The sequence below is a fragment of the Tinamus guttatus genome, unplaced genomic scaffold, assembly GCF_059628265.1.
Source record: "Tinamus guttatus ecotype Peru unplaced genomic scaffold, ASM5962826v1 Tinamus_guttatus_pri_ptg000287l, whole genome shotgun sequence".
Taxonomy (NCBI): Eukaryota; Metazoa; Chordata; class Aves; order Tinamiformes; family Tinamidae; genus Tinamus; species Tinamus guttatus.
Window position 1 is genome coordinate 6,088,498 of NW_028288821.1, and position 25,331 is coordinate 6,113,828.

The 25,331-nt window shown below is 38.0% G+C and overlaps 1 protein-coding gene and 1 long non-coding RNA gene across 2 annotated transcripts in view; one reads left to right on the forward strand and one right to left on the reverse strand.

Annotated features, from left to right (window-relative positions):
• Positions 1 to 494: 494 nt before the first annotated feature.
• COL4A5 (collagen type IV alpha 5 chain) overlaps positions 495 to 25,331 on the reverse strand; it is a 73,958-nt gene continuing 49,121 nt past the window's right edge. Inside the window, exons 31-51 of the mRNA XM_088527586.1 lie at positions 24,821 to 24,988; positions 23,742 to 23,831; positions 22,790 to 22,939; positions 21,364 to 21,462; positions 20,345 to 20,434; positions 19,181 to 19,320; positions 17,491 to 17,617; positions 16,140 to 16,220; positions 15,482 to 15,580; positions 14,852 to 14,902; positions 13,786 to 13,971; positions 7,068 to 7,201; positions 6,573 to 6,645; positions 6,354 to 6,425; positions 5,803 to 5,931; positions 5,435 to 5,533; positions 4,020 to 4,232; positions 3,515 to 3,692; positions 2,851 to 2,965; positions 2,326 to 2,498; positions 495 to 926 (exon numbers count right to left, since the gene is read on the reverse strand). Of these exons, the coding sequence (XP_088383712.1) occupies positions 845 to 926; positions 2,326 to 2,498; positions 2,851 to 2,965; positions 3,515 to 3,692; positions 4,020 to 4,232; positions 5,435 to 5,533; positions 5,803 to 5,931; positions 6,354 to 6,425; positions 6,573 to 6,645; positions 7,068 to 7,201; positions 13,786 to 13,971; positions 14,852 to 14,902; positions 15,482 to 15,580; positions 16,140 to 16,220; positions 17,491 to 17,617; positions 19,181 to 19,320; positions 20,345 to 20,434; positions 21,364 to 21,462; positions 22,790 to 22,939; positions 23,742 to 23,831; positions 24,821 to 24,988 (2,549 nt within the window). The 3' untranslated portion in view covers positions 495 to 844. The remainder of the gene's footprint in view (positions 927 to 2,325; positions 2,499 to 2,850; positions 2,966 to 3,514; positions 3,693 to 4,019; positions 4,233 to 5,434; positions 5,534 to 5,802; positions 5,932 to 6,353; positions 6,426 to 6,572; positions 6,646 to 7,067; positions 7,202 to 13,785; positions 13,972 to 14,851; positions 14,903 to 15,481; positions 15,581 to 16,139; positions 16,221 to 17,490; positions 17,618 to 19,180; positions 19,321 to 20,344; positions 20,435 to 21,363; positions 21,463 to 22,789; positions 22,940 to 23,741; positions 23,832 to 24,820; positions 24,989 to 25,331) is intronic.
• On the forward strand, positions 3,651 to 5,566 carry LOC148594194 (uncharacterized). Its single transcript, XR_015913551.1, has 2 exons — positions 3,651 to 3,699; positions 5,421 to 5,566. It is a non-coding gene; the product is annotated as an uncharacterized LOC148594194 (long non-coding RNA).

Sequence of the window (25,331 nt, forward strand, 5' to 3'; positions counted from 1 at the left end):
AGAAGGATATAGAATATGGCTAATCATTTCACATATTTTCACGAGATACAAAAAAAAAAAAAAAAAAAAACCTTTTCAAGTGGACTGTGATTTCTAAGCACAAATAATATTGTACACCATGCTATCAGTGGTTTTAACGTTTAAAACCCTGATCAAAATGACTTCATAATTATTGTGCATTTCTTCAAATGTATCAGGTTGGCAGTTGTGGAAGGAAATGAAATATTTAATGACTAAATTGGTGCAAGAGGTGTAAATTGTCTCCATCCTACAAGTTTCATAATAAAATACTGTTGTGTGTTTTAACTTTAGACATGAGCATTTTTATATTGGAGGCTGGTTTGTTTCTAGATGACTAAAAGTTTCAACTAAAAAGGTGTTTACACAATATACACATTTCATTACTTACAAAGAGAAATAAGCTTAAAATTTCATATTAAAAACCTGGGATACAGTAGGGTTAGTAGCACCATGAAAAATGTTTTTCAAAACTGCAGTCTGGTTATTTTAAACATACTCAGTGCGTTGTCTTTTTCTGTATTCTCTTGGTTGATCAAAAAGGTGCCATTTTGGTACAGGGAGAGAAATGGAAACTTTCATCTTCTGAGCCGTTGTGAACCTCAAATGTCTTTTTTGTTCCAAGAGGTCAATTCTTTTATCTTAGTCCTGTTGTAAAACATGTGCCAAACAACCTTTTGTTTGGCGAGTGAGGTACACTTGAATCTGCATGGTTAAAAGAGTTTGGATTTTTTTTTTCTTTCCACACAGTAGCACCATTATCACAGCTGGAGGACAGTGCACCTTAGGAACTTGCAACTGTTTTTATAATAGATTCTCTGAGATGTTACGTCTTCTTCATGCAAACTTGACAACGACTAATACGCGTCCTCAAGTCTCCAGCTTTCAGAGTCTCTGACTGAGGTTTACTGGGTAACAAATAAAGATCAGGTTAGTGTTTTTTTTTTTTTTTTTTTTTTTTTTTTTTTTTTTTTTTTTGTGAACTGAACTTTATGCCTTTAAGCTCCTACTTAATTCCACAAGTTAAGAAGTACAGAAGAGAGACTTAATCAGCTTTTTTAAAGTTTTCCTTACATGTGATTCTTCTGTATGTCCTCACACCTGGTGACAGTTTTGGGTTTCAGTATACAAAAGATATGCTAACAAACCACAGAAGCGTAGGACAGAGCACAAATACTAAATTGAGTAGAAGGCAAATTCTGTAGATTGGAGGCAATGTTTTGGGGGCACATAGCATACTTCCATCCTTTCCCCTCCCCCAAAAGGGAACCATATTTGTAATCTTGAAGGGAATTACAACACCTCATAAATACAAATCTCATTGTAATCCTGTTGCTTGTAATTGATCGATTTACCAAATAATTTACTTCTGATCTGAAAGGGTAAAGAGGAGGGAGACAGTAATGCAATCTCTTTATGTGAATGTATATATTCCCACACAGTAAGCTTGTTCTTTGAAAGGGCTGTTTAACAAATTAAGAATAAAGTTACTTGTGGCAGACAAAAAGGAAAAAAAAGGGGCAACAGTGGGGACAGAGAAAATTAAAAGGTCCAGGGGCATTATTAACAGGTATTCTACACCAGTGCATTACCACTGATCAACTGCCCTGAACTAACAGGCTACGAGGGTGATGACTACTTACTGCATAATTAAATATCACTGTGTAGGTGGTGTCATGTAGAACCAAATTAACAGCCACACTCCATCAACACTGTCAGCCCTCTGCCACAATGCTTACATTTCTCAGTTGGGTGGTAGTGGGAATAGTTGTTAGTTTTTATCAATATGCAAACAGAGCCATAAAACGCTAGCCTATAAGTGGAAATATATAAACAGTGACCTTAAAAGTTTTAAAGTAGAATTGATCCTGCCCTAAGACTGAGAACAACCTTACATGGATTTACCCCTAGTTTGCCCCATACATGTCCCTTGTATTTCTGTGAGCTACCTTTTGAAATATTTGAGTCTATTTAAAGACCAGACAAGGAAAAAAAATAAACAAAATTTATCCTTAAGGATCAAAATTCATAGTGCATTGGCACTATTTTCAGAAAAGATATTATTAGATGTAAGAATTGTTAGAAAAAGAACCAGAATCTCTGCAAAACAGAATGTGCCCTAGCAAGTTTTTCCATAATGTTAAAGGCGTACCAAGCAAACACTTGAAAAACTGGTTGTGAGAGAGGGGAAAAAAAATTCTTTCCCTATGCCCCTGTAAACAAATCACTTTTGATCTTAGGAATAAGTTCAGTTTCCAAAGGTTTCAGCCTGGAACCAAGCAATATGCAAGAAACAGGTTTTCTTACCTGAACATTTCTGACACCTCTATAGTTGCCAGCCAGAAACTATAGGAATTGGCATAGTAATTACAAGTTCCACGACCATGGCACTCGATAAAGGGAGCTGAGCGGAATTCTTCTAAACAGGATCCGGGCGATGCCAAGGCCTGTCCAGATCCCTCTGCTCCAGCACTAGTGTGCTGCAGGCCGGGGGAGCAGGGAGGGAAGAAAGAAACAAAAGAGAAATTTTCTTTGGGACCCTAAAAATATATTAGCACAGCATACAAACTTTTAAAATAAATACTCTTCATTCTCCATTCAAATGATGAAAGATCAGACACTTCTGTTAATATCCTTAGAATGGCAGCATTTACCGAGAATTATCAGTTATGCTAGATTCTGCATACCGGAAAATACATGGATATTGGCTACGGTGGGTAGCAACTGGAGGTGAGTGCTTTTTAATAAGAACCATGGTAGATTTTAACAGAAAATCCCTGTTATTGATATAAGCTGGTAAAAGTCATTTCTGGAATGGAAAGCAGTTCTTACCATCATGAACGAGTAACCAATCCAAAGGGAGTCCCAGCCTGGCGGACACGAAGGAATCTGAATGGTCTGACTGTGGACAGCTATTACCATTGCAGGAGCCTCACACACAACACATCTGGACATAGGGGAAGTATCAGAGAAATATGACAGTAAAATAACAGAGGTATATGTTATTAAGAATTATTTCACAAAAGGGAGAGCTGGCCTGTGAAAAGCTGTCCTATTAATCCAGATTTCTGCTTCTCAAGTATTTTGTAGTTGCAGCGAAAACAGTAGTTTTTCCAAGATGTCCATTAATAATCACAAGGTAAAATACAAAGCAGTTTCTGGAGCAAAAATTGTCCCAGGTCCCCTAATGAATGTCTTATTTTCCAAGCTACTGGCTCTTGCTTTCTCTCTCCTCTCTGCAGGGATCTTGTGCTCTCTGCTACACAGCTTCCTCAGGGGTAAGGAGTGCTCTTGTACCCCTTCAGCCTCTAATGATTGCTACTGCAGGTGAGGAGGGACCCAGCAATTTAAAATAAACTTTTTTCGTAGTATTTCCCAGAAAAAAATACAAGAGATTCATTTTCTAATAACCCGACCCACAGGTTAGAAATGTTACAAAGATGAGGCGTGCTGTTTATCCAGATACTAAACCAGGCACCCGATAGCTTTGCCTCACCGGCTTATGAACGGCTGAATGCTCTGCCCCGTCAGCGGCTCCATGCTCATTGGCATTGGCTCTGGAGTTGAGAGCCAGTAGGAGTAGTCATTCCTTGAGGCGTAGTTACAAACATTGTTGATGTTGCAGAACATGAAGGGCATCGTGCTGAAACGTCGAAGACAGCTCCCCGCAGTACCTAAGGGGTAAGATGCATGAAATATGACAGTGGTGGTTTTATTTTTAACATTTTTTGGGGAACATTAATTGCATGTTCTTCCTATCCACCTATGAGTGCATAATATTTGCTATCAAGTTGTCATGTGTGGGGAAAAAAAAAAACTTCTGAGTTTAGTTCAGTTTTACAACCCGTTTTGAATAAGCATTTCTGGAAGCAACAGGCCTTAGTACGCATCCCCAACCTCATCTAAGTAATCTCTGGGAACACATCTTCAGCAAATAAGAGCATTTTAAAAAGTGGTTATAATCTTATTCTCTTTCAAGACAGACCATAAGAAAATCTCACCCAAATCTTGGCCATGGGCTCTCTCGTTTCCTTGCACATACAGCAGAGAGAATCCATCATATATTCTTAATGTTCCTTGTGGACATAGTGGTGTATCCCTAGTCTGACTATGACGAGTTATAAGGAATCCATGAGCAACGGAGGCTGTTCCAGGAGGACCAGGTGGGCCTTGCAGGCCATCAGGACCAGGGGGCCCCTGTGTTCCTCTTGAACCTGTTCATAGGAGAGAAGTACAACATGCAGTATTTATTAACACATTTTCTTGCTCTTTTGTGACTAAGGTGGCTTTGAAATGAAGGATGGCTTAGTGATCAAGACATTTACAATTTCAGTAACCTCATACTTCTAACACCATCTTCAAATGTTTTTCTCTGTAAGCTCAGTCAAGTCACTGAGAGTGTTACAGCTAGTTATAAAATATCAGATAGTTTGTCTTCCCTGGATCAAAGGTGTATTGTGAAGATAAATATGTCAGGAGTTGTGAGACACTGAGATGACACAGTTCCAGTGGACATGACAACCCACAAGTCCAAATCAGTTCCACAGCTCTAGTTCACTCATCTGTGCATGCAGCTTAGTAAGCTAAAGCTGAAACACCTTGCTCAAAAATCACAGAATAGTGACTGAGCTCAAAAACGAATCAAGTCTCACTGTACAGTATGCACTAACAACACCTGAGCCAAAGTCCAATAAAAATCAGTAGAAAAGCTGCAGTCAGTTTTACAACAGGTGGCCAAAAAAAAAAAAAAAAAGAGAGAGAAACAAAGGAAAAAGGAAATGAATTAGAATAACTTCAAATGAGAGGGGGGAAAAAAAAAAAAAAGCCCTAACTAAGCAAAAAAGGATCCTGTGACTCAGAAAAAGCATTTTCTCTCCACCTGCAAAAATATCAGGAAAGATAACTACAATATATTGTAGATTTTTATGCTGCTTTAACTATTTGAATTCTGATAATTTATCACCAGTTGCAGTATCTAATTAGTAGTATGCATCCAATACAATTTCTTTTCTCAAATTGTAACTCGAATCAACGGCTACATGGTAGCCTTATTTCTGAATATGCTAAAATTCTTTCCTCTATGGGGTCTGTTTTTCTTCAATCTTGATTTTCATGTAAACTGAAAATGATTTTGCTAATTCTGTTTCTTTCTGCCTTCATTATTTGCTGCTAAGGGAACTCGGTCAAGACAAAGCACACTACAATATTATTTAGCACTACCTGGTAGTGTGTTGGTCTTGAGAGTGTTCCAAATCAAAGTATCTTGAGTAGTCTGTAACATTTTTACACTAGGAAAATTCTAGAATTATTATTCGATTATTATTTTCATGAGGCAAATCTCACTTTTTGATATTAGCCTACGCTCAAAAGGGACCATCTCTTTTTCCAGTGGCTCCTCATAGGATTAACACAATACCTGGTTGGCCTGGAAGACCTCTCTCGCCTTTACGTCCTGCTGGTCCATCAAACCCGGGTAGCCCATCTCGCCCTGGATCACCAGGAAGACCAATTGGACCTATAAGAAACAAATGCATAAGTGAAATGGAAACTCTTGAAATCTCTCACTACAGAAATCTTTAAACTGGGATTCATCTGTTGTTTCCTTATGATATATTAGACAAGCACAGACCATTAAACCAGACGTAGCTTAAACAACTGCATATTTTTCTATTACCTCTTGCAGAGTTCAAGAACTTGTCTCTACTCCTTATGCTGAGACACATGTATTGCACCTCGCAGTCAGTTATTCCTAGTCATTTTCTCTGAAGCCACCTCAAATCATACCTGGTAATCCTTGTGGCCCAGGCAATCCTGGTGGCCCTTTTGAGCCAGGTTGTCCTGGAGAACCTGGTGGACCAGGGTCACCTTTGACAACAATGCTTCGTCCAATGGCACCTGGTAAGCCTGGTGGACCTGGGAGAAAGTAACTTTGTATCAGATAAACTGAAATAGAAGACACTATCAAAGGCAACTTGAGTGACCCATTATCTGTTACTCTTTTGCTAATTCAACAGCCAAGAGCTATCAATGCAAAACACAAGCGTAATAATATACAAAAAGGCAACAAAAGTGTTCTTGGTGACCCCCCAAATGACAAGATATATTGGCCTTTCAGGGTTTAACCCAATTAAGACCAGATACAGAGTATAAAATACAGTAGCATTAGCTGTAGAGCTAAAAATTATTAGTTTGGGATTGTGTTGTGGCTGGCACTCATATAACTACTGGACAGGACCAACTTTCATTGCTGGCTGAAACCAAATCAGTCTTACATCAGTTTATCAAATCTTACTGTGATAAGCAGAAGTGACGATAACATCACCCATGGCTCCTACCTGGTGGGCCTGGCAGGCCTTGACTTCCCATGAGGCCAGCAGGTCCTGCAGGTCCAGGGGGACCCTTCATACCTGAAACATCAAATTCATGCAATCACACAGTGAAAGAATAAGCAGTGTTACAAAGCCTGTTAGAGGAGTTGCCAAAATCAGGCTTCTTTCCTCCCTGACAGGTTGTCACTGTATCTGAGGCATTCATTTGAAACACAACTTCAATACCTGGGAATCCTGGAACACCTGGAACCCCCGGGTCACCCTTCATTCCATTCAGACCGGGACGACCAGGATCCCCCTGAACAGAACAACTTCACGTTACTCACTCATCTACCCAACAGTTTCAGAAAAACAGCAAACAGGTGGCTGGCACAAAAACAAGCATGCTTGTATGTGTCTCAACTAAGCAGAGTGCTTTGGAGGGCCCGGGTAGTGCATTCTGCTCACTGGCTGGCTGATGCAACAGGTGCTGTCAGAGAACACTGTATCACAGCCCAGGTCTTCACAGCTTCAGCTCCCACAGGACAAATGGGGAAAGCTTGCCCAGATACTGGGGAATAATTGAGGAAAAAAAACCCTTTATGTTGCTATAAGACCAGATGCTAGATATCATATTTTGTTTTTTACTTTACTATTGTAATATGCATATTCCACCCAAACATGTTCTGTTTTTATTACACTTAAAAATAAGCTGGGGGAAAATCCCATTTCTTGTCCTACCTGGCGTCCAGGTGATCCTTGATCTCCCTTTTGACCAGTCAGGCCGGGCGGACCAGGTTGACCTGGGTTCCCTTTTTCCCCTTTAAGTCCTCCGCTGCCTGGTGGCCCTCGAGGACCTTCTGGGCCTGGTGGACCTTAACATTGTGGAATATACATATATCAGTAGGTGTCAACTGTAGTTCCAGGCTTTTGCTTTCAATCTAGTAAGTATAAAAAAGGTAACCTAAAGATTTTGACCTGACATCCCAGCTCTACTTCAATGTTGAATTCAAACAGGACAAGCTAAAGAGGAAACAAAGATGGTTTATTTGCACTGCCCAAATTGGGAACCAAAGGTCCTTATCTAGTTGATGTACAGATTGCCTTGGAGCAATGTAACTCCTCCAAGCTAGAAGCTAGCCAGTGAACAGACAAGTGTCTTCAGTGGAGGCCAAGTTACCCCAACTTAGATAGTGCAAATATCCCCTCTGATGACCTACATTATGCAGCATTTTGAGTGCTGTCTTAACAGCCTGAATTCCTTTTGAAAATCAATTTCAACAATATAAAATAATGCTGCTTTATTTATTTTTTTTTTCTGGGAGAATTTGAGGACTGCTGGGCAGGAGGAAGGCCCTCATTCTACCTTGCCTGAGTACTGATCTGAGTTGCAGAAAACTTCCTTATGTTGAATGACTCTTCCTCCACCTGATTTGTCTATCTGTAGTAAAATCACATCATGTAAACAACAGGTACTGAGGTGGTCTTTAAAATTCCCTTTTGCAACAATTAATCTGAAAGAAAAGAGTGAACTTGGATAAAACCCTAAGTTTTTGGAGCACCAAAAAATGCAAAACCCACCTTTATGTCATCATCTAAAGAGAAGGTAACTGGTATTAATTTGTGAGAAAACAAAACCTTCAACAAGTGCACTGGCAACAGCTAATAACATTTCACAAAATCAACCATATAACTGGGTTAACAAAAGGATTTATTTGCAGGATAGTGCTATAATAGTTTCCTCTGTAGTACAACAAATCTAACAAGATCAATGTGGTGAATTTTTGTTCTTCTGAAACCTTTAATAATTTAAAGGCTCCTTTGAAAACCTCATCATCTATATTCAGTAGATAAATTTGATGAGCAATACTTCTGCATGCAAATTTCACTATAAAATTCTTTTACTTTTTAATTCAACAGCATTTTGATATTATATTTCAAATGTATCTTGTAGCTTCAGCTAAAGAACAACATTCCATCATGCAAGGTCCAGTACTGTATACATGCAAAATAACTACGGGTTACCATCTCTGGCATCCTAATCAAACAGGTATAATCTACAGGGTAAAACACAGCCCTTAAAAAGACAATCTCAGAATTACAGGAAAACATTCATTTCTAGTACATCAATTGCAATGCAGTAAAATAAATTGACTGAGTTAAGAGTCTAACCTGGAGGACCTGGAAGGATCAGAGTTCACCAAAGCCCAATGATCGATGTTAGAAGGGTCAGACATCACACAGTACAAAACAAGATTACTAGTTAGAAATAGTATGAATGACAGCATATAAACTACACAAAAACCCATTTCACCAGCATATTTTGTATTTACAATATAATCCACATGCATGCATAAAACCATACATGAGTACACGATAATATGTATTTTCAGATACAAGTTATTCTGGTGACTAGGCTCTGCTAAGACTATTCATTTACTGGCAAGCTTGAAGCTTTACGAAAGAGTGTGTTATTGCTTTAACATTATGGCTGAGGTCTGCAACTGGTTAGTCCTACTCACAACAGGGTTTGAACTACACTAGACTACTAACCATTTCACTGACAATATTTATCATTCATAATAGTGTGATAACAGGCCTAGAACTTGGAAGATATGTGGAAAATTGTGAATGGCAACTTACTCTTCTGTAAAATCCTGCTATGGGCAGGGGAGATGTGTGGTTAGCATAAGGACTTACCACCACTAATCAGGTATGAATGTCATCTATCAGTGAATGCAATTATAGGACTAAAAAGGAGGCATGCCCCTCCTCAAGAGACTAAGCAGAATAAATATGGGTCAAAAGGTCTAAGAATGCTGTAAACAAAAACACAGCAGAACTTAAAAAATGTATAATTTCAGAATCTTTATTGTTAGCACATTTTTAATGAAAATGCCACAAGAGGCAAATTGACTTGCTTATGATTATAGAGAATGGTATGTGGCAATACGCCTAGAAAATTCATTTAGGTATCCTCTTTCAAAATCTATGTCCATCTTCCCCTGCCATGCTCTTGAACTAATCTGTATTTCAGCTCAAGTGCCACTTGCATCTTTTCTGTCAGTGAAATGATTTAACTATAACATGCAATTTGCTGCTTTAAACTACCACAAATGTCCATCAGGTTTTTACCTCAATGCACTGTTTCTTAAGTATTTGGTAAATCATTTAAAATGTAATACAGTTGTTAATTGTAATATAGCTGTTGTACTAGCTGTAATATAGTAGTTAAAAATAATGACACAGTCATTTTATTGCTGCTGTTAAGTACTTACAAACCATATTTCACCATTAGGTTAAGTTTTGCTATGATTTATAAATTTGTCCTATTTTTGTTGACCATTAAATGTTAGTTGGTCACAGTCCCAGGGCCAAAAAAACCATGATGCACACCCACGATGGTGGTCCTCTCTGAAGGTATAGTTACTGCTTGTGCAGTCACAATATAACAAAAATAATAAAATCACCTTAATTTCTTTTGTCCTGCCAGGAAGTTAGATGTATGTTAAGGCCATCAACCATCACAGGCTCCCATATTTACTATCTCATAGCTCTTAGTACAGCACACTAAAAACCAAAGCAGAGTCTTTTCTACTGAATTCTGCAGACAGTTTTTTTTCCTTTCTACCAGTCATCATAGCAAAACTTTGAGATTTCATTATTATTAAATAGATATACAGAGTCATTTTCAATCTAGATGCAGACACTAAAATCCTCCCAAGGGATGGCTTGTGCTACATACCGATCCACTAAGATTAAGACGAGCTTGTGAAAATGACCCTGTTTTGGGTCCTTGGTACCAACAGGATATTGGTAAATCCTGTTTCCCCTTCACAATGTTCAGGAGAGGGCTGTATGATTCCTTTTGATTAAAGTAATACATCAAAAAGAGCTTTCCTCAGTTACTCTATGCACACATTGGTGAAGTTGAACAAAAACAAGAAACAACAAAACAAACAAACAAAAATACAGAAAGAAGGACCATTCTAATCTGAAATTTAAAACACTACTGTCATCCTGGGCAGCTTTCCTTCAGACACTGTTGTGCTGGTATAAAAACAGATCTTATTTATTTAGCTTGTGTCATGTTAGACTGTCCAAAATCATCAACAGGTGTTAAAAAAATGAATATTGTCATTTCCCTGAGCTGCAAAACACCATTGCACAAAGTGACAGCCAAGGTGTGAGAGGACAGCACAATCTGCATGTTTGTAAACAGGAAAAATACTCTTTTCATCTACACTGAATAAATATGCTAAAACAAGTTTCAGAGCCAGGGGCACTCTATAAAACGTGTTGCAAATGTGGATCCACAGGCTCTTCCATCATGTAGAGAGCAACACTGTGTCCCTTTCTAGGTCAGCCCTACTGCAACACGGAGGAAGAGGCTGAAAGGCACCTCTGGACTTATCTTTCTTACCACAGATTAAAAGGCACATATGAAAAATGACTCAGTATATCTATATTTAGACACTAAATAGTATATACATTCCTCTTCATGCAAAGTTATTATTTCGGAGTTAAGGGGCTAACCTGAGGGACCTGGGAGTAGGGGTCAGAGTTCACCAAGGTCATCATTAGAACAAGAGGAAAAACATGAACATTGTTAGAAATATCAACAAACTAACATATTCAACTAAACCTTCTTTTTAGATTTAGCTCAATATTTCTTTAGATACAGTATTCAAGACACCAAACTATTATTATTGCTAGCAATGAAAAACAGACAAGGAGAACAACAGCAACATTGTGTTGCTCCAGGACCTTGCTTCATTTTACCCTTCCCGATAGCATCACTCCACACTCTAGGTGCAGCTCAGATGAAATCAGACACTTACACTATGTCTGACCTCACAATTTTACTAATATTAAGAATAATCCCAAAAGTCAACAACAAATTGTATATGCATGCAGCTTTAGTTTCATTTATGACCTTAGAAGGGGTGCAATTTGACAGCTACACAGCTGCTTTTATGACTAGCTGCCTTAGGTTGCAGCATTACAAAATCAGCATTCCAACAATTGAATCCGTTATCATTTGGAACAAAAGCCTGGAGTGCTGATCCTACCAGATCTGCAATAATAGTTTGGTTTATCCACATTAGTTTACGCATAATCGAGCAAGACAAATGCTTCAATTTATACAGTGCATGCAACAAAAATGGAAATAGAGAGAGCGAGAAAGAGAAAACATGGCTGAGCAGAACCTCAGTGGTTGTTTTTTTTTCCACCAATGCACATAAATCTGCACAAAATGAGTCCCACTATCCTTCCCCAGTCCGTTTGCATTTGTAACCACCCCATTTATACAGAGAAATGTAAATAAGATTAAAAGCTTCGTAAAACCATCAATGCTACAGCAGCACAAAGAATGACAACTAGTAATTTTATTATACACCAGTAGCTGCTTAGCTGTTTCACTTTTTTTTTTTTTTTTTTTTTTGAGGTGGGGCTGGTGCTGGTGAATAAATTCTATCAAAAAAGCTTTTAAAAATAAAAGCCCTTGTTCTTACGGAACAAGGCTTTGCTTTCTGTGTCAAAATTTTCTTTGCTGTACCTCTCTGCATATACATTCCTGCTCTTTGGAAGATCTTGACACCTAGAAATTTTTAGGCACTTTTTTGAGGGCCTAAGGGCCTAACTTAATTTTTAATATCAAGTCCCACATCCCACAGCTTCTCTTGTCCCTTCACTCATTCTCCTGCTTGTCTCAGCTGCAACTCTAACCACAGTGGGCAGAGCAGGGATTACTTGTCCTGCACCCCTACCTGCCAAGGAGCAAGTAGGCAGGAAAACGACAAGGTTGCTTGGGTGGTAGAAAGCAAATTAGGATTATTGACTTGCAGCAGGGATGCTCCACTGACTGGTTATAGCCCATAGCAAGGAATAAGCTCCTCCAGGGGAAAAAAAAAAAAAAAAAAATCTGGGAAGATGCCTACTCCTCCTTCCACCAACTAAGCAAGAAAACAGGAAGAAACTGAGACTAGAAGTTAAACATTAACTCATAAGGGGTGTTCTCCACCAGACATTAAAAAAGGCAGGCTTAGGACACAACATAAGCCAAGTATTTTATTAGCACTAAAAAGAAAACCTCAGCATACTTCCCCATGATGCTGGCAGTCATCATCCTTGTTTTAAGGTGTAATAACTTAGTGCCAAATGTTGTTCATGACTCATTCTTCAAATGTGTGTGTAGGATAGATGAGTTCATAGCCTACCCTGCACAGCAAGAAAATCCCATATTGCCATTAAGAATAATCAAATATTACTTAGTTACAGCACTAGTGAAAAATGGGTTTTTTTTGTTGATTTTTTGTTTTTTTAAATTCCAAAACTTTTATTTTTCCGTGGACTTGTCTCTTCCTGCATCGGAAGCAAACCTGAGGAAAAACTGAATCTTAAAATCTTTCCAAGTGTGTACTGCAGGACTCTCCCTTGATATCTAGTGATCCACACATGAGTAGCAGCTATTTTACAAATGCACTAACTCAGCACTGACTTTCCCCTTTTAACAACAGGAAAAAAAAATGAGGTCCAAGTTTTAAGGAAAAAAATTAAAAATACTATTTATCTGTGCATAAGCAAACAAGAAACTGTACTAAACCAATAGCTTGGTTTGAAAGTGTTGCCTCCTTTAATGAGAATGTCAAGAACATCAGCTAAGATGAGTTTTATTGGCGACAAAGTACTTTTAGACACAGTAATAAGCCTGAGCCTGAAGACTGAAAGGTTCATTAAAGTTTGATTTTCCCAAGAGCAGCATCATAATGGAAATTACCATTCTATGACACAAGATATAAATCAAGTTGTAACAGACACTAGAGAGTTGCTCAGCAATGTTAACTCAGCATGATATTCTTTCATTTCCAGAATTAGTTGGTGCAGGAACAAAATGCAAAATGCAAACATGGAATGGAAAGATGAAGACGGCATGATGGTGCACTGAATCCATGGGAGCCACGTGACACAATGCAGCAGTGATTTATGTTACATGACACAGAGATGAAGAGGCAGGTATCCAATTTGATCATGCTGTGATGCTAACATGAAATTGATTTTCATGGTTCTTAAAATGATGGGATTTATTATTATTGCTTTTTGTGCGCGATGACATTGGCTGATCATGTGATCATACTGCAAAGGTATCAGATGTTGAAAAGTCGATTTCGTGCTCTCTAGATGATTGCTGTGACAGCATGCGGAGAATCTCCCGTTTATTAACGCACTGGATTTTTGCTGCTAGGTATCACAAATTAATAGAAACTGAGGTCGTTTTAGTTTTAGATATTGTTGTTTTTGGTAACAAAATCCTCTGGTTGCCCACAAACCTTATAACCTATGTCATGAGGCTTGAACTTAAACATCCAAACAAATAAAGTAAGTCTAAAGGTTGATAACCTACCAGCAAAATATGGAAGTACTGGCAGATGTTGATAGGTATGAATCACATTCTTACCTGGTCTTCCTGGAACACCCTGTGGGCCAGGGCTACCTTTAGGACCTTCCAGAGGTGGCCCTGGTAATCCTGGTGGACCTGGTGGACCCTGGAGACCAGGAAATCCCTGGAAACCTGGTTCTCCCTTCAGACCTGGAAGTCCAGGGGGTCCTGGTGGGCCAGGTAACCCCAGTTCACCCTTTTGCCCTGTGAAACCAAAAAGGCCTATTTATGAATACAGTTATATATGAAGAAGCCCAAATATCAGTTTGAAGACCCATTTCTCCAACTCGCTTGAGAAAGTACAAATCTGGCCACAACTCATCTCTACTATGCAGTGAGACACTACAATATTGGTCTAAAAATTTCACAAAAGAACTGAGGCTAATAACTTGAGGGGAAAAAAGGTGATGTGGCTTTTGACTTGTGAAAAGTCTTTATTAAAAGTCTCACCTTACTACTTAGCAATGCTTTAATTCATAGACATCCTTTGAGCTTATGAGCTTGCAAGCAATGATTCGTGAGCTTTTTATCAGCGTGAAGAAATCTCTCAATATTTAACACACATCATTATTTTTATTAAGATACTGCTAAAGGTTAAGACATAATGGCAAAGCTTTCCAATAAGCTCAAGTGAGCTTATTATTTATGAGCTTTACTATCACTGAAAAGCAATATAATTTAGGTTGCAAAGTTGCTTTTGAAAATATAGTAGACATTTTAAAGCAGCTTCATTTGTCATCAGTTATATGAACACTTTATTTATTGAGACAAATCAGCAAAGTTCCACACAATGCAGTCAACTCAATTATCCTGGGTGGATTTATTTTGTCTGCATAATTGCCAATTTATAAAATTCAGTAGTCAGTTATGGTAAATCAAAAAAGGGTCTGCTGAGTGGAAAAAAAAAATAGAAAAAAGAGCTCCCTTAGCTGTTGCTATGGCATTCATTTGTTGCAGAACTGGTAATACGTGTGTGTGTGTGTGTGTGTGTGTGTATACACACATATATATATTTTACTTTTACCCTTTTGAAAAAAAAAAAAAAAAAAAAAAAAAAAAAAAAAAAAGAATAGAGAAACTTTGCCTGATAATCCTGGGAGTCCTGGAGGTCCTGGGCGTCCAAAACCTGGCAAACCTGAAAAGAAACAAATTCAGTCAATAATGAATGTGTAGCTTTCAAGTCTCCAGAAATATGTGCTACGAACGATGAAAGTGATCTTACTCTAAAACTCTGCTTCTTTAAGACTGCCAGGATTCTCATCCACTTACTCCCCCATTCCAGAGCTGAGGGCATTTGCCAAAAGATCTATCTGTGACTTCAATAAATAACAAATATTTCTATCTATTCGCAAGATACTCTTTCACATTTTGGGTTTTAATACATTTGCACTTGTGGTTGAGGGTTTTCTCTTTGAGGCACACTTTAAATGATTTTTCCATTCTGTAGCAGAGCTGAGACAATACTTCTAGCATGGAATAGAGGAAAAGGGGCTTGTGTTCAAATCCAAATTCTTCAGAGAATAAAAATTTAAGAGCTTGTGGAATTCTTGTCCTGTTCTTCACTGGCAGCTTGACAGCATTCTTTGTGAAACTCTCAGCAGCTGTGAACCCCAGAAGCAATTTCTGAATGGGTAGTAATGGAATAGGAGCAGGACAAAGAAAGCAGCCTGAAGAGGAGGAAAACCTAGTAGGATTTCAAGATAGGATACCTAACCTGGTTCTCCCTTCTGTCCAGCTGGTCCAGGGATACCATCTCGACCAGGCTGACCCTTCTCCCCTGAAGGACCAGGAGGGCCAGGACGACCAATATCACCTAAAAAGTGAACAGAAGGGGAAGAGAACAAATTAGGACAGTCATGCATTACCTGCAATCAAGAAACAAACAACCGATAACAACAACAAACAAACAAGCAAAACAGACTGAATCTGAAGGAGTAATAATTTAATACAAAATCCACAAGCATGTAATTTTAAAATTAAAACCTTCTGCTCTCCTCTTGATAAATTAGAAACGTTTTTTGGCCTATAGCCACTAGCACTTTGTGTTGAATGAATAAAAATCTTCCCTTCGATAAACTAGTTTTTCTCCTACAAAAACAGGTTAGGCACTGGAGTACTTAATATAAATAAAGCTTGTATATTCTGAAGCAGTTAACTGTGTTTCAGTAGCTAATGGCATGACTGTGAGAGCAGACATGAGGAGTGAACAGAGAGTAAAAACTTTCTTTTCTGTTCAGGTCCAGTGAATCAAGTGCATTCAGTGTTGTTTGGCATTCATACATGGACACACATATTCACAATTTTAAAAAGAAGAAAAGAATTTTGTGCATTTTGCAGAAGCAGTTGACCTTTGCTGTACTATTTATACTCACCTACTGGTCCAGGTGGTCCAGGCAAACCAGGATTACCTGGAGGCCCCTCAATACCTTTTGGCCCTGGAATTCCCGGCGTTCCTGTAAAGTGCAGGCATTTCAATTAAATACAGCACAAAACTGAAATGCTATAGTCTGAGATGCACCAATTTACAATTGAATAAATTTTATCAAGCTACTGTATCTATGCACGCATTGCAAGTTTACAGTTGATCATTCAAAGAGACCAAGTAAATTATAAAAAAGAACATATGGAAGCAAAACATACTAGCATGACTGAGTTGTTACTGCTATTCTCAAGTACCATCTTCGACACTGTTGTCTTAAGTGTTAAGTGCCAGTGGTGAAGGACAGAGTCAGTCTGAGAGTCTGCTAGGAAACTGCCATTTTAGAGACAGGTATTTCTAGTCAACAACAATGTGAGAGCATTATGGACTGTGGCCATTTTCTAATCCTCTTTTTATTTACTCAAAAGCATCTTAATAACCATGGTTTTGGTTAGAATTTACACCCTACGCTCAGCACTGAAGCATGAACTGAGTGGAAGATAAGAAAAAAGATCAATCCCTTGAAGTGTGTTTATTCTGAAGAGCATTGGAACAAGACAAAGACAGTGCCTGAATACACCATTTCACCTGAACACAGTCTTTTAGGCATGACATGCAGCACAGGTTGAATACTCCCAGGTTCACGGCCAGGTTCTGTTCTCTGCTAAGTTTCTGGCTGCTGTGACTGCCCTGTTGTAAATGCCCTCCCTTTCTATGTTAAAGACATGTCAAGCATATTTGTAGGAACAGCCTTTACAGCTGCAAATGCAGCATAGACAAAAACCTTGTTTAAATAGAGATTGCTTATGAGTACATGTCAGTTCTTTCATGTCTCAATTTTATTGTATCTTAGATTTAAAGAGCTCAAAACCCCATTTTGTTGATCCAGAAGACTTTGGGAACAATCCTGTTTTCTTACTAGATAACAAACTCCATTAAAATCTCAGCTTGCCTGGTGATATTTCTTTACTGATTCTCAAAGGTAAACCATGGGGCCAAACATGAAAAAAACACGACAGCTGAGAATGAGCAAGTGGGGAACACCACCACTGCATCCCCTCAAGGTATATTTCATAAGTAATTCAGACTAATTTCAGAAGGAATTCTGAAATGATGTACCAAGACATTTATATTTGCAGTGACAGTTCCAACAGCACAAGGCTTAGAGGCACTAGATTGCTTTAACCTTTCAAAGAAGCTGCAGCCCTCCACCAATTACCCACCGTGTTTAGATGTATGTACTAAAGCAAGAGCACAAGGGAGAAAAGACAAGAAATTCCAGCTCAGTGTAAATGCAGAATTACCTGGGAATCCAGGAAGTCCAGGTTCTCCTTTTGCACCCGGATTTCCTGGCAACCCAGGCGAACCAGGATTTCCAGCTATACCTTTACTGCCTGGACTGCCTGGGTATCCAGGCAAACCAAGATCACCCTAGAAAACATTAAGCAGAAATAAGATGCCACTGTAAAGACATCAACGATGGCTCCTGTATATTTGTATAAATAAAGTGTCTTACAGCTTTTCTCCAAAGCTGGCCTATCTTAAAGAACTGTGTTCCCTTTCCTTTTGGAATAGGCAGAAACTTTTATTTTAGCTCTTCAACAGGTTTACTTTAAATATAACACTGAAACTGTCAGTATTGTATCTAGGTCTTAGAAGACCTCAATGCCAGTTTACCAGCACAGTTTTCTCCCAAGTAAATCTTCAACTTCTGTTTAACTGAGCACTTTCTCTTTACTACTCTTTACTACTAGTGGAGATATATGCAAGGCAAGGCAAGACAGTCCAATTATTTAGCATAAACATGCACAATCCTGATGCATTCCTATTTAATTCTTGATTATTATGCAGACATCTCAGTTCATCAACTGGGCTCAACTGCATTTAAGTTGGACATTCACATCCCCTTGCAATTTCTTTTACCCATAAAGAAATGTCAAATCTTAATAGAAGTTATTCGGGTCACCAATGTTTTCTAGACAAACATATAAAGCCAGAAAATTGTTCTAAATGTAGATATATGGAATGAACTATAATTAACTAATGCTTCCCAGAGTAGAAGAAAACTAGCTCATCCCTGAAATTACACATAATTATGTACATGATGATTAAAAACCAAACAAAACAGACAGAAGAACTTTAGTCATGGTCATCTATAAAATCAACCAAAAACCTGGGGTCTCATTTTTGACAGTCTTGAAAGACACGGATGGCGTTTTTACCAAGCATAACGCCATCTGTTATTTGCCTAGCTCAGGGACATAAAAGAATTCTCTTACTATCTTTGCCCAAATTACATGAGCCCCTAAAGTATCAAAGTGATTTTCATAACAAAACAGTGAGGATACTGTCAAAAGAGCAGCAAAATCCAATCAACTTTAAGAAATCAAGATCTTTTGATTATGTAGTACCCCACAATGAAGCAGAATAGAAGAAGTTGGTGGAGCTTTAATTATGAAAAGTTTTTGATAAATTAGTTGCTGCTCGACATCATTTGTAAGGCATCAGTGAAAAATGCTAGATATTCCATGTATCTTGAATAAAACAACTTCTTGTGGGTGACAGATGGGAGGATGTTTGTAAACTTGTAAACTCTGCGTAAACTTATTATCATGTTATATCAATTTCTTAGTAATTTATTTGCAAATGCATGTCATATAACATTTTTAAAATTAAGTGCATCACGAAATATTGGAACAAAGGTATTCATCTTGTAACTCCCTACCAACTATGAAAATGTGTGCAGGTGTCAACACGGCCCAGACCACTAACTGAACACAACTTGAAATGTCTGCAACAATCTTCCGCTCTAATCAGATGAAATTATATATAAACACTTCCACCTTTAAAATTAGCATGTTTATATATTTCAATATATATAGATTTATATGCACACATTTGTAGGTATATATATGTATAAACCATAGTTAAAAAGCGAACATGAAATCTCCTTTTCTCATGTGATTGTTCCATAGAAGAATTTTGTAAATCTACCTTTGATCCAGGGGGACCAGGAATTCCGATGTCTGAAAGACCAGGGTCACCTTTTTCCCCCTTCAGTCCAGGAAATCCAGCTGGCCCAGGCTGGCCTGGACGTCCTCCTACTCCTTGGCTGCCTTTAATCCCTGGGGGACCTGTACAAAACATAAAATATGAGTTATATAGATACAAATAATTCTTCGGCAGTTGGTCAGAGAAGTCAGAATAGACAAACTCAACTAGAAAAGACAAATGAACAGAGTATCTGGTTTTTAATATCTGGCTTTTATTTTTAAAAACATATTAAAATAAACAATTATCTAAATTCTCTCATGGTTATTTAATGATATTTCTAAGCTTTCCTTTTAATTCTGTAATTACAATCAAATTCAAATACTCTTGCTAGTCAACACTTAGCAATAGAAGTCTCAGGAACTTGAGCAATCTTTCTATGTAACTGAATTCACTGTCTGCTTCCCCTTTTATGATTTGTATCTGATTTTTTTTGGCAGTTGAGTTTGCAGAGCCATCTTTTTTTCTGAAGTATTTCAAAGGGGAGAACGAAAAACACCAGAAAAGGAGAAAAAAAATATTAAAAAAGCATATCATTCTGCTTCTACATCTATAAGTAGTAGAATGGTGCTGGCCTCTTCACTGGTGGCCACTGATAGAACTAGAGGAAACAGCCAGAAACTGAAACACCAAAAGTTCCACAGGAACTTAAGGAAAAATTTATTGACAGTGAGGGTGACAGAGCACTGGCACAGGCTGCCCAGAGAAGTTGTGGAGTCTCCTTCTCTGGAGATCTTCAAAACCCACTCGGATGCAGTCCTGTGCCACGCGCTCTAGGTGACCCTGCGTGTGCAGGGGGGTTGGACTAGATGATCTCTAGAGGTCCCTTCCAACCTTAAGCATTCTATGATTCTATGAAGTAGTTAATAATAACACATGCTTACAATATTCTTTAGTTATTGAATTTTCTGTTTTAACAGGTATTTCCAAATTTTTCTGTATTATTTCTGGAAATATGTCTACTGGGTTTTACATGTCCTTCGTGTATCCTTCACATTTAGACATATTCTTCGATATATAAGCAAATCTGCACACAAGCAGATCCACTTTTCTACTACATGGGAAGCACTGGCCAAAATTAAATAAAATATGAGCACAACACCTTACCTGGAAGGCCCATCTCTCCCATGGCACCTTTTAATCCTGGAGGTCCTGTTGGTCCTGGTTGCCCAGGAAGTCCTGTGTCTCCCTTGATGCCTAGAAAAAAGTATGTTTAGTTAATGAATAATTAAAAGTTTCTGATATTCATGCATTCTCATATTAATATAGTCATACCATCTAATTACAAAGGCTAACCATATGGAGTTGCTCTGGGCATCAAACTGTTCTAGCATACCTTCTCCTCATATGCACTGAAATAGTTTTAAACTTGTTTGTTCTGAGCTGAGATTAGGACATCATCATCTTTGTTCTTGAGATTAGTCTAATGAAATGGGTCAAACCTCAGAGTATGATTTAGAAACCATCTGAAGTGACTCAGTCTCTCATGATTTGTTCTGCAGAATGAATTCACACATTATCTCTTTCTCATCTGCAATAATTATTCAGTAGCTTCTATTAAGGAGTTAAATGTGACTCTGACTAGTTTGAGTCCTGGATTGTTAAGAAAATTCCCAAAGCCACACAAGATATCTAGAGCAAGATCTACATCCTCTTTAGCCAAAGCAACAAGATTTCAGATGATTTGTTATAGCTGTAGGGAAGAAGTACTTTCTTAATACCTGAAATTCTTGAAAGCAAAGCTGTGACATTCAGCTAGCCTTCACAAAGTCTTCATTTGGCCTTATGCAAAATGTGACTAATAATATAAAAAATAAGCATACAAAACAGGCAAATCCTGTTGCTTAGCTAAGCAGTAGGCATTTTTCCAATTATCCCAAAGGCAATCTCAATCTTCAGAGGCATCAATAACTCAAAAATGCTTTTGGCCCTGTTAGGAGGAAAGAACTTGAAGCATGGCATTTGGATAAAGACTTAGAATTTCCCAAAGCTGTGCTGCAGCTTTAAGTGTAAATCCTCAGGCCTTGCTTAGGCATATCTTGATCCACACCCCAACAGAACAGTATCAAAATATATGCAAACTTTTACATATCAAACCTGTCCATTTAAAACCTTTGCTTGCTTACCTGGTAATCCTGGTGCACCTGGTGGGCCACTAAGTCCTGGAGGGCCAGGGTCACCTGGGAGACCTTGATAACCTTTCTGTCCTGATAATCCAGGAATACCTTTAAGGCAAAAGATACATTTAATCATTAACACTACTACTATTTTTTTCTCTCTCTCTTCTTACATTAAATGATTGGATGTATACACATGTGAATCAAAATCTCACAGAGATTTTCCTTCTGTAACTTCTAAAATTATGATCCTCTTCAACTTAGCCAAGAGGAAGTAACACAGAACACAAAATATTGCTTCTGGAAAGTTTCAAATTACTGAAGAACAAGGACAATATGCTATAATAGAGGAAGCAGCTTTATACTAATGCCAATACACTTAACCCAGAAAGGACTGTCTTTCAGTGATGAACAGACTCCATGCTAAGCCCTCTACATTCTTTCCGGCTATTTATATATGCGTTTTCAATTTTCTTTTAGCACAGGAAGCACTTTGAGACTAAGACATCATAAAAATCTGCTAAAATACCTGCATTATCTTTTACAAAAAGTATGTTCCATACTTGGTGCTGTCCTGCAGGTAGTAGTAAAATCTGCTCTCCACAGCCCTAACTCAATAGAAAAAAAAAAAAAAAAAAAAAAAAAAAAAAAAAAAAAAAAAAAGGAGTGCTAAGTATCTTTAGATCTTACCTAGCATTCACAGAAATTAATATAGCAAATAAATAAGCACAAAAAATGCTGGGTCAACACAAATGAAAGACATTCTGATTTTCTCTAGGGTAGAATATTTTCACTTTTCTCAAACCTAAAGGAGAGTTCAAAAGATACATCTGAACTTTTACACCTTAAGGAAAAAAGAGAGAGGAGGAGAGAAAGCAAGCAAGTGGGAAAGCAGATTTGAGCGAACTGAGAAAAACCTTCCAGACTTCTGACTTCTTGAGTGGAAACACACATGAGAAAGACACTTTGTAAAGCCAGGGAATGACATTAGCTCGGCTGAGGGCAGCTTGGAGACATCCAAAATGGGAAACCAGAGGCAATGCATGAGTAAGGTGGCTTGTGCAATTACATCCTGTAAGACAGAAGCCTAAGGGCCTGACAGACAGCAGGAATGCAGCCAGGACAGCAGCCATAACCACCATCTCTCATTATAACACCTAGAAGGCTGAACCATAATCCCGGTGAGAACATCTTAGTGCTATTGTAATATATGCCATAAATAGTAGCAAGTTAATGAACAAGGGCATTGCAAACTACAGAGCATTTGGATCACAAGTTTTTTTTTTTTTTTAATAGCCTAAAATTAAATAACATAATCTGCTCTCCATTCTGAGTTTATTTCTTCCTTAAAGAATGAACTATAATAGATTCAGTCACAGGTCACTTATCTGTAGAATAAAAGCCCCACTCCATAGCCACGGGCAGAGCTCTGTACCTGGAACACCTGGTTCGCCTTTTTCTCCTTTTGCTCCCAGCTGCTTTGGATCAACTTTCCCTGGTGGACCTGGCAGGCCTGCTTCACCTTTGATGCCTTTCTGTCCTACTGGTCCAGGAGGTCCTGGCTGACCAGGTAATCCATTATTACCTACAGCAATACAGACAACAAAGGGAAAAAAATAAAATCCATGGGGTAGGCTAAAATAATTATGATGCTTTTCATAACATAGGAAGGTCATGATTTATTCACAAAGGCAGAATTTACTCAATGAGCAGTCGGTTTAGTTCTCTGTAGCACGTTAAGCCCTGAAGCAAAGCTGAGCAAAGAGACTGTGTAGGAACATCTGTATGGGAAAGAAGGCATCTGGTCAGCTCTGATCAGTCCTGCTCACAAGAAAGAATTGGCTGTTCCAGCTCACACCAAGAGAGCTCCAAGAGTCCCATCATCTTGCACCATTAGCACGGAGAAGCTCAAATTCCTATAGAAGCTATGGATTCATATCCTCCTTATTACAGGAAGATGAGGGTTTTTCTCCTACCAAACATTCAAAATTAATCCCCCGTTAAAGAATGTAGATAGAACACATTTCTCTGTGATGCATATAAAGTTCATCTGGTTACTTTACAATCTAAAGCTACTGATTTTTTTTCCTGTTTGAAGCAGACTTTAAAATATACTACAGATATATGACCCTATTTCTCTACTATGAATCCAGAGATCATATTTTTAAAATAGCTAACATTTCATTACATTCTTAAAAAAAAATAGTGTTTTCATTGTGCCTTGAAACTATAAAGGACCTCTGAACATCAGCACAATCAAGAAGATAACCCAAGCTTTTCCCCAGTAATGAAGTTCTAGATGGTACTATTATGAAGCCTGTTTCTATACAGGATAGAGAAATCAGCCTTTGGCATTCTGTTCAGGAGGGGGATTAAATAAAGATTACCTTTCAAGCCGGGAATGCCACTTCTTCCAGGTGTTCCTGGAGGCCCTGGAGGACCAGGGGCTCCCATGACACCCATCTCGCCTTTGGCACCTAAATACATGGAATGGCCCACATCAGTCTAAACAAAAAACTCAGATCTATCACTACTTAATTTATACCTCCCAACACCTATGCAGTATTATTAATGAGCACATGAATATGGAGCTTAACAGATGCTTTAAGGTAATTGCAAGCACTAAATTTACATCAGATAGAACGACACCTGAAGATGGTGCCAGCTCCTTCATAATAAAGTCCTGAGAAGAAAATTTGCATTGAACTGCTGTTTTTTTTTCCAGTAGGAACTTTGACATCCACTTAGACATGAAATATAAATACTTCCTGTAAAGCAAGCTTATATGTATTGAAAGCCAGAAGGGCAAATACAAATATACTTCTTACAGAAACTTTTACGTTAGTCCATCTATGCAAAGAGAAAGATTCTCAAAATTAAATTTTGAGATTTCTATTGCAGATGGATAAACAGGCCATGCTCTGCTACACAGAATAAAGAAATTAATATTTAAGATTGTAACCTGAATTAAACTGATAGTATTTGCAATTACTTTCCTAAAAATAATTCTATTTCCAATGTAGCAGTGACTAGAACAATACACCAAAAATAAACTAGAAAAGCATTGCAAAGATCAAAGTTGTGTTTGATAATTATGAAGTAGAATAACACTGCAGAATAACAAAAAAACTACCCTAAAATTACAGAAAACAGATCTAAGCAAAAGGAACACAATACTAATGCAGTTGAGAAAAATCAGACTAAGAAAACTGAAATCTTTTCCCAAAATATTAACTGATCGGTGGAGAATATTTGTATCAGAGGAAAGGGTAGGAGTGGTGAGGTGATAAGGATTTTAATGTAACAAACATTGTTATAATTTAAAAAAATAAGCATGAAATGTAAGTATCCAACTTCAAACTGATAGAATAAAGAGTGCAGTTTAAACTGGCATGCATGAGGATAAAGAATGTCTTCCTGTAATTACAAATTGTCTTTTGTCCACAAGCAACAAATACGAACTTACCTGGAAATCCAGGTATTCCATCCCGGCCTGGTGGTCCAGGAGAACCTTGAGGCCCTGGGAGACCAGGTGGTCCTGGATATCCTGGAGTTCCTTGGTCACCTGGTGGACCAGGAACGTCAAAGCCTGGAGGACCTGGATCTCCTTTCTCTCCTGGAATGCCTTGCAACCCTGGACAATGTTGTTAAAACACAACCCTTTAGCAAAAGGTAGAGCAAGACTGTGGTGTGTGTGTCTCTGGACATGGTACTGTTTGAACAACTAAGTTTTATCTGTAATACATTCCTAGTACTAGTGGAAAATCTGCAATTATTCTTAAGTCATGTATATCCATGGCTTCCTGGGAGCTAAAGGCTGTATTTTCCTAAAGAGAAACATTTCTGAAATTATATCAAGTTGTAGCAAATTCAATTCAATGAATTATCAAAAGGAAAACTTCTCTTTTCAACAACCATCTGATTAATAAAATAATAAAAAACAAGATTTAGATTGGTTTGCATTGGATTGATTAATA